Here is a 9459-nt window from a genome sequence, read left to right on the forward strand (position 1 = left end):
AATAATAGCCTACACAAAGGCTTAATAACATAACTAACATAAATTTCAAAAAGGTATAACAAAAGAAAAAAGAGAAAAAGGGGGGTATGAAAACACAATAAGAACGATAGGACCGCGAAGTCGAAAATCTAGGTCTTGTAGTATATCTCCCATAGCCGTAAAATATGTTCCCTGTCTATAATTTTTTTTCTTAACGCCAGATAATCAAAAACGAACAAAAATGGAAAAAATAAAAGATAGAAAACAATATTAAAATATAAGTAAGGAAATAAAGAGAAGAAGCACTCTGCAGTGTCGCTCTTTTAGGGACCCAAGGAAATGGAAACGAAACAGAGAAGGAAAGCAAGCTGGATGAGGGTCGTTCCCATGGTATTATCGAATCAATTTCGAGACGGGGATGCCGTACAAAACGCTAGCAAGATCGCAAATAAGGGGGAATCGAACGATAACGAGGGATATAAGAACGTCATAATGGTGTTGGTACAGACCGGTCTCCGGTTATTATTAGGAAAAAAAGTATATGGGGTAAATGTGAATCGCGTTCTGCTGACATCGGGCACCGACATGTGCATGGCCAAGAACATAGTAGAAATCGAAAGTAGTTTTTTATCTTTTTATTTTGGAGGATGTGTTGTTCAATGGTAGACGAGAGGCTGGGAGAGAGGACGAGACGATGCGATACGGGAGTGAATGCCATCCGTAACTGTACGTGTACTTGGTGCCCGGAGCATACAGTGACTAGGCGCATACAGAGCGGTACGGAGGTGGCGGAGCTGATGAAGTGGTAGATTATGTTGTTGGTTGTATGCATCGCATCTTTTGCACCGAGTTGCCAGGTCATCGTGGTTTAGGAGGAGGCTGCGGCTTGGGCACGCCGGTTGTATCATACGCGCCTCTTCCCATGTTTGTAGTAGAAAAGTCCCTGAGGATCATAGGCAAAATCTATAACTGAGAAGTGGTTAGCTGATTGGTTATATCAAATTTTTGGTTTTCTTTTCTTTTCTTTTTTGCCACTTTTGTTTTAATAATCAAAATCAAAAATAAGAACAGTAAAATAGCTGATAGCGCAGGCGGGTTCGTACTGCCGGCTATATATATAACCGAGCGTAACAAAGAAAGAAATTGCCAACGGCTCAATCAAACGCATCCCTGTAAAAAGAAAAGGAGGGATTGCTAACTCACGCTACCAACGGAAAAACTAACTACCCAGACTTGATTGAGGGTTGTCAAAATCACAATCACGGCTGAACAAGTCCAACAAGGGTATTGATTTCACAGAAGACGATAGCACGAGGTAGGAATGCAACGGAAAGCTATATAACCTCGTAATCAATTGGTAGTGCCGTCGTACGTCGTATTCCTAAAACGATCTCCTGAAGTCCAGTAGGGCAATCCTTGAGAGATCGAGAGAGCGGGAGAGAGCGGGAGAGAGCAAGTGCAATGCGCCCGAACGTGTATAGCGGGTGGGTATACTGCCTCCTTTGCGAAATGGACGATGCCTCGTTTTCTAGAAACAGTAGGTTGATTTAGGGTCGTTCGGCGAGAGGGAAAAAGGAGGGCAAGCCGAGGCACGGGCAGTAAGCTGTAGGAGGGCAATTTGATGTAGCGGAACCGAAATCAAAAGACCGTGAGGGAGGTTAACAGCGGAAGAGAAAGATGAGTATGAGTGAGGGTGAGAAAGGAAGGGAAGGAAGGAGAGCTTCAGCCTCAGGTGCCTGGATGAGAAGAATGAAGAGAAGTGAATGAAGAGAAGTAAAAAAGAAAGAAAAAAGAAAAAAGAAAACTAAAAGAAGTCCAGGTGAGACGCTGGGAGGGCCGTCGCATATTAATATAAGCAGAGCTACTCCGTACCAGGGCGTGTCATAATAATAATAATAAAAATTGGCCCGTATGGAACGTACCAGGCCACAGAAAGAAGCAACAGAAAACGATCTTCAGTAGGCCCCTTTTCCCAGTTAGAGCCCATATTTTTCCAAATTGCCGGGGAAGAAGCAAATAAAGGTGGGTATTGCCTTTGCATTTTTGCAGAACGCCTGTAACTACCCAGTTGCGTATTATTACATATTGTAGCCTCCATGCACCAGGTTGCGTCCTGCTTCTCCACAACGCTGTCCCGTCAGACTGGCACAACCAGCATCACAGTCGCAAAGGTGTTGTCCCGAAACGAACGACAATAATCAGCCTGTCGTATTTCCATTTTGCATATCTCATTTTCTATTTGGCTATTCTTTCTTCATTCCCTCGCTCGTTGGTAGAAAGGAATTGGAATTGAACAAAAGGACCAATCCAATCTCGGCTTCTTATATCATTTTTTTCCCTGGGTTTTTCGCAAGTCTAACCGGATTTTTTTTTTTTTTTTTTTTTTTTTTTTTTTTTTTTTTTTCCCGTAGTCGCCATTGGCCCATTATTGGCGGTCTTTCTGGACCAGAATCCCAAAACCCGAGCAAGAAAGGGAAAGAGATGAAAGTGGATATGTTCTAACTAAAATACCTGGGGGCGGGCAGTCCTGCTAACTCCCAGCCCCACAGATTCCTGGTCTGGGTGGAGCTGGTGATGGAACAGTGGGAGGTCTAGGAGTTAGCGGCCTGCTTTCCGCCAGGCACTAGCCGTGGGGCCTAAACTTGGCGCTTGTTGATTGTCTCTCATCAGCGCTGGCTGGGCTTACTTGTCCTTTGATCTGGTTGCTGAATGGAACGAATCGATGTTTTGCAGACCTTTTGATTGACCTCTAAGGTCTCTGCTCACACACCACATCCGGTACTCTGTGTCTGGTAGGACAGGCATGATGTCGCAGTTACACATAGCGCATGTGGCCAAGCTAAGTCCTCAACTAGGAAGGGCGTCTAATCATGGCCGGTTAGTGGCATCGATCTGTAGATGGTCCAAGTGGAAAAAGTGATACGTTCGCGAAGAAGACTGTGACTGAACTGGTCTGGATGGTATTTCATCAATATGACTTGTTAGACAGCCCGATATCAGTCTCAAAACTTTCGAAAAATGACGGCTGGATTTTTCCTCACTTGCTTGATAGGATTGGTGATTGGTGAGCAAGACGAGAGCTGATGCCATGCAGGAAGTGATGAATCATGCCACATATTCACACACAGAACGGGAAAATGATAAGACGGAATTATATGAGAAATCGGAAATGAACTAAAATGCTTAACAGGGGTTGTGTCCAGGCACAGCGCGCGATGACAGGAACGGGATACATGAACCTTGGAACTTTTATTTACCAACCTGGATAGTTGTTGGCTCGAACCTTCCTGGATCATTCCAACCAGCTATTTCCAGTTACTCGCTTGGGCAGGTAGGCAACAACCTGCGTAGCCAACAAGTATTGGGTTTCTCGAGGCGGTGCCTTGACATGATGCTGGTAAACACAACTGATCATTTTTAAATTACAGGTGAGGTGGTCAATAGTTATTTCAAAGAATAATGGAGTTTATATGTTGACTCCATGTACTCCGTAAGCCTCACCCTGATTTCAAGATTCGCTACTTCAAAGATAACTTCCGCACTACTTAAAGAGGAAGTAACTAGTGTTCACCCGGCTCGGTATATCGGGGATCTGAAAACAAACGTCATACTTGGGATGTAGGCCTGGTAACGAGAAAAGGCGTTGGGTGGTTCAGCTACCCCCCGTTGGTTGTTGGGATAAAATCAAAGAGTACGACTGTACTGGAGGGAGGAAAAAGAAATAATTTATCCTAAACCTGGCTGAACCATTCCTGACAGGCTTTATTTGGTGTTATGGGGAAGCGCCTGTCGCCCTTCAATCCCTGCGGTCGTTTCACCCTAAGAGATGTACGTCGCTTAGCGAGCGTAACGCGACCACACCACACCACACAGACTTCAAAAGAGGGAGGAAATACTGTGTATTAATGATAATCATGGTGATTATTTCTGATGATGGCTTCTGAGGATGATCAAGCTCACCGAAAAATGATGGGATGAAGGTTGTATATATTATAAGAATAAGAAAATAAAACAAAAAAATTATTCAGAATATGTTTGTCAAATTATTAATACATAGCAATGTACGGGGAGAAACGCAGATCAGATCAAACAAAGATGAATAGTAACTACTGTAGAGGAATAATAAAAATAATGAAGTGAATAAGGGTGCATGCTTTTAAACTTTAAATGCAAAGAGGCTTGTTGAGGACTTCCAATCCAACTGCCTAACATATTCTTTTATATTATTATTATTAGTCTCCTACTCCTTTGTTAACATCCTCCGGGCTTTGTCTGAAGTAACTAAGTCGGATGGGTACACTATTTCCAATCATGGTTGGCTGCTTTCAACAAAGTTTGTGCGAATGCACTCTTTCCCACAATAATAGAATAAATCTCCTTTGTTGTTAGAGGAAACAACAGGGCAAGTGGGAAGAAAAATGACGGTGTAATTGCCTAACAAAATTAAATGCAAAATAAAACCGATCACTAACTAACTACCTTGACATCCATTTCTTTTGATATCCACGTGGAGGTTGCATATTTCGTATGGGGCATACGAGGGATGGATGGGCTGTGTGATGATACGGAGTAAAATCTGGCCTGTACATACCTGGAGATCGATGGATGCCCGTTGCTCATACGGGTGTTGTCTCGGCATTCAGGCCTCGGATCAACTTCTGTGTCCTAGCTGGACTGTTCCATCCAACAATCGCTCTCTCGAAAACACAATTTCAGATTTCAGGAAGATAGCCGGGGAAACTGTATCATCAATTGTCACCAAACCAACGAGACAAGGCGAAGACTGTTTCCTAGCCGGGGGCGTTTCAGCTGCTCCATCCGCACAATAATGGTTGCTCCTACCGCAGGTTATCGACTGCCAGGGCCGATCCGCAGATGGCAGCGTGAGAATGGGGCTCCGTTAGCCGACTCTGGTCGAGAAAAAAAGGCGTCACCCAAGCAAGCCACGCTTACGAAGAAACTCTGACTCAAATCATGTTCTCAAACGAGTCATGATTTGAATTTGGGGGGCTGAGATGTGCTTTTAAACAAATCTTGTCGCTCTTTTCTTACCATATGGAAGGCGCTACGAGTAAGATACGAGATCCCCCTGTTAAAAACCAAAAAATTCCTTCAATCTACGGAGTACGGACCGTCTGTGGCTTAGCCAGGATTTCCGTTGTCAGGGCGGGAATAATATTAGATGATGGAAATGGGGTGGGAGTCGCACCATGGGCCCATATCACCGAAACAACTTCCCATGTTGCACCATGATCTATCATCCATGGGCCATGGCTTGAGGAATGATCCATTTATTCATCCAGCCGAGCAAATCGAGCATCCACGGGAAACGCACTAAAGATGGCTGGAGTCCTTGAGGAGCCGCCATCGAAAGCTAGAAAAACGCTAGAAACTTTCTAGCCAGCTCTCGAATCCTTGTTAAAATCTTGGAACTCCAAACTAGCTCTGGCCTTTTCTTTCTTTCTTTCTTTCTTTCTTTCTTTCTTTTTTTTTTTTTTTTTTTCTCACGCTATCAATATTCCCGCCCCTCGGCTTTGCTTTATTTTCCATTCGTACGGAGTTATGCATGCAAGTTGATTAATAATAATTACTTTAATGGAGTTATATTTTTACACATTATTCGCGATTTTTATCTTCGTTTTTGGGGGCTTTGTTACGGCATACATTATTGTGAAGAGCATGTAAGAATGCTCCACCGATTATCCCTAAGTGGGCATCTCCACGGTGCTCCCTTGTGTGGTTCCTTGGACCAGGCCCGCGGCCCGCTGGCGCAACCATGGGTTGTCAAAAAACTTTTTCGCATGTGGTCAGCAGGGAACAACAGGGCTGGCTGTGGATTCTCCTTTCATCTCTCCCGGCCTCTTACGACTCAACCGCATACAAGCGAACGTTACTCTTTGCTCAAAGCCCGAAGTCTGTTGGCGGCTAGAGTAGTGGCTTCGGTTTTTCAGAATTTCTTTCCTTTTCTTGACATCATATGAACCTCTGTGACTGGATGATCTCCATGCATTGCCGAAGGCATCTGCTCTTCTGGCCCGTTTCTGAATTTTAGCTGCAGGGTGAGCTTGGAGCTTCAAGTACTCTCTCCACGTTTCCGTCAAGTACCGGCATGTTACAAGGGACATTCCAGCCTTGCTGCAGTGCCGGTGGGTGGGATGTGGAGCAAATGCGGGCTCCACCATAAGCACAATCCGGCGAGGTTAGACGTTGCAACCCTTTTCATTCCGTTATTTATTATCTCTCTTTCTCCTCGATATTTCAGGCCCCTCTCTCTCAACCAGGTGCGTGAAAATCGAAATGGCCAGAGATCACAGCTTTTCGGACAAATACCGTGATTGCCGACGCTCCTGCTCAATGCTAATTAAGATTAAAAAGCCTGCTTGATTGATCAGTGGCAGATACATAACCCTAAACACGAGCTTTCGGAAAATCTGTGTCCGAGAATATCTCCAGAACCCAGCCAGGAAACTCGCAAGCTAATCCATCTTCCAACAGATGTCAGCCAACCGCTGGGGGGAAAAAAGAAAGGAAAGCGGAAAACCTGGGTTCCTTCAGTTGGGGCTGCGTCGATCAACATCGTCACTGACCATAAAGTGCCTCACAAGGTGCTCCTTTGGATATGAGTTCTTCAAGAATTGTTAACAGTCATAGACAGGGCACTGTTTTCATCTGCACGTATATTTGTGGCCAAAACTCCTCTCCATCCTCCTTTTCCGTGCCAATTAGACAACAAAATGATCAATGCCTTGGATTCAACCACTCCCAACCAATGCTGATAGGGATCAGCACCGAGCAAGCAATGCGCCGAGTCACATGATCCAACCCGCTAGTATTCTATTTAGAATTTTTCCATGAGCGTTCGAGAATGAATTTATTACGAGGTCCAACAGGGGTGAAGCGGTTTGTTTAGTACGCTTACCCGCAGCCGCCCAATTTCCGAAAACCCAACCTCATTTTGCGCACCAATCATTCAATGACCGGCCCCTAAAATAATGGCAACTTATTGTCAAGTGAGGTAAGGCTCCTGAACTGCTTCCTTTCAGCAGGAATCTGGCCCCCAAAGGAATTTTCTAGTAAAAAGCGTAACTTGTCGGGCCACCAACCGGTTTCATGCACGTACCAAATAAGCCGTAATACCAGTCTTAATTATTACCCGCGTAATGTCCTAAAATGGCTAAATGCGGCGAAATGGTGTGTGTCATGCTCAGAGAAGGGAGACATCCAACTTTTCTTTTACGAATATCAAAGGAGTTTTCCCTGAATGGTCCATTCCCTCCAAAACAAATAGAACATAAAAAACCAATAGAAATATCAAAAAAGAATTAAAAATTAAAAGGAATTCCCACCAGCGACTTTTCCGCATAGGAATAAGGAAGCTCTTTTGTTAGGAAGCTCTTTTGTTCCGCGTTACCGCTATTGATCCCCTCAGGTATGGTATTGCAAAAATGAAATTTTTGTACGCCAGGGGCGTCACACGAGCGTAAAATTAAAACAGGTAAGATATTATGCTCAAAGCTCTGAGCTATTTTCATGCTGATCATAAGTTTTTTTGTTCCCAAGATCAGAATAGACAAGGACATCAACAATGGCGTTATTATTCTTGACTCTAAAGCCTTTCAATCATTCTTCTAGTCTCCGTACCGTAGTTACCAGCTGTATCATGGAATTTCTTTTAATTTTTTGTTGAAGCTCACCAGTCACATCGATCACATTCACATCCAAAACTGGCTAAAGGTAAGCTCTGCTGCGACTAGTTAAGGGAAACTATTATTAACTATCATACTTTGGCTCCACCACTCTCCGTCCCTTGAACCGCGGAATCGGGCCCGGGAAGTGTCATTTTGGCCCACCCAACCCAGGATGGAACCACCCAACTCTCGAAGCCTGGCTGAGATATCTTCTTACTACTATTGGCTTTTACAAGCAAAACTAGCACCATGTGGTGGATGATAATAGGGAAGGGTTATCTTTGCCCAGTGAGATTACGTCGGCCGTTGTCCAAGCACTCAATTGCTTTGCTTTTTTTTTTTTGTTTTTTCTTTTTCACTCCCACCCGTCGCCCGTTCCCGGCCCCGGAGGGGAATCGAGTCCACTCCATTATTATTATTTTCTGGTTACCGGCCCCATGTTCCGCTCTCTTGGCCCCAGTGAGCTGGAGCGATCCCGCCGATGTGATGGGCCAATCGGATAGGCTCGAGGCTCTAATGTTTCGATGGACGATGGAATCGATATGAAGAACAGCCGCGTGGTCCTGCTAAACCAGTGTGCTGGGAATTCAATATAGCCTCTAGGGGGCCATTAGTTACTAGGTATGGTTTACCTTTTTTTTTTTTCACTTGGTTTCGGGGGAAGTGGGGAACTAAAATGCCATCAGGTTAACTCGTGCAGGGTTTTTCTCGACTATTTGCTATTATGCCTTGAAGTCTGGAGGTGTTGATAATTGGGGGTTCTTTTTGGGCAAATGCCTCTCTTAACTGCTGCCATCGGACCACGTTCGAGGGGAGGGTCCACAGATGGGAGTGAACCTTGCTGTTTGGGGGATAGGAATTCGAGGGAAAAGAAAAGTATCTGCAAGTTGGAAGTTGAGACGAATCGGCGAGACTGCTCACATTTGATTCAGCCTTGCCATGTGCCGTCAAGACAATCCATTCCTTTCCTCGTATTGGTTTGGAAAGGATATCAGTTTCTCGAACAGGGCCTGGCTGCGTGGGATGTGGTAAAAAAATATATATTCCTCCTGCACATGCCTTCACATCTGCCTACGCGTTGATGGCCCATAAGGCTTCCAGTCAAGGATCATGACCCCAACATCGAGTCTTTCACGATTGTATGAGAACGGCTGTAGGAGGAACGTAAAACAATCATCAATCAGATATGAGGATTTGGACACGTTAAGAAATCAACGTGAGCTTCCAACCTCTGCAGAGGAGAACATGGGGGCGCTGGCTGGCGAGCTACGGGATGACTAGCTGCGTTCCGAATGGCTGCGCTGCATTGTTAGCTGAAAATGGCGGCGTGAGGTTTCTCACCACCCCACCCGGTGGAGTCGACAGATGACAACCCCATCGATTTCAATTTTAGATTGGCGATTTGGAAAGTCAATTATAATCCTACTGTAACTTGTTATTATTGTGGCATTGAGTCCAGACTCGAGCTCTGGCCGCTGACTCCTGGCATCCATAGTTAACTTTATCAGCGTGTAATTTTTGACCTTTCTGCTTTCCGTCAGCAATGGTGGTTGAACTATTAGGTTTGACACCGAGAGATCCGTCTCCATGGACATAGGACGAGACTACTGCAAGCCGCCAGCGCCCATTCTCCACCTGTGGTTGTCCTGTGGAAGGAGGCAGAAGGCCTGGGAGCAAGTTAATTGGCAACTGGGCTGCATTCCCGCCGTTGCATTAGGCCGCGTTAACCTGATCATAACCATGATGCGGCCAGGCCCTGGCCCGCAATGCTGTGGTTGAACCCGCTTGTCCC

At 45.1% G+C, this 9459-nt stretch overlaps 1 protein-coding gene across 1 annotated transcript; it reads left to right on the forward strand.

Annotated features, from left to right (window-relative positions):
* Positions 1 to 7705: 7705 nt before the first annotated feature.
* BDCG_16278 (uncharacterized protein) lies at positions 7706 to 8866 on the forward strand. Its single transcript, XM_045425529.1, has 2 exons — positions 7706 to 8288; positions 8368 to 8866. Exon 2 carries the CDS (start codon positions 8441 to 8443, stop codon positions 8747 to 8749), a length of 309 nt encoding a protein of 102 aa, XP_045279445.1. The 5' UTR covers positions 7706 to 8288; positions 8368 to 8440; the 3' UTR covers positions 8750 to 8866.
* The last annotated feature ends 593 nt before the right edge of the window (positions 8867 to 9459 follow it).

Source organism: Blastomyces dermatitidis (genome assembly GCF_000003525.1).
Source record: "Blastomyces dermatitidis ER-3 genomic scaffold supercont1.1, whole genome shotgun sequence".
Classification (NCBI taxonomy): Eukaryota; Fungi; Ascomycota; class Eurotiomycetes; order Onygenales; family Ajellomycetaceae; genus Blastomyces; species Blastomyces dermatitidis.

Coding starts and splice junctions, on each gene's coding strand:
- BDCG_16278 (XM_045425529.1), top strand. CDS start 8,441: ATGCCTCTCTTAACTGCTGCCATCGGACCACGTTCGAGGGGAGGGTCC.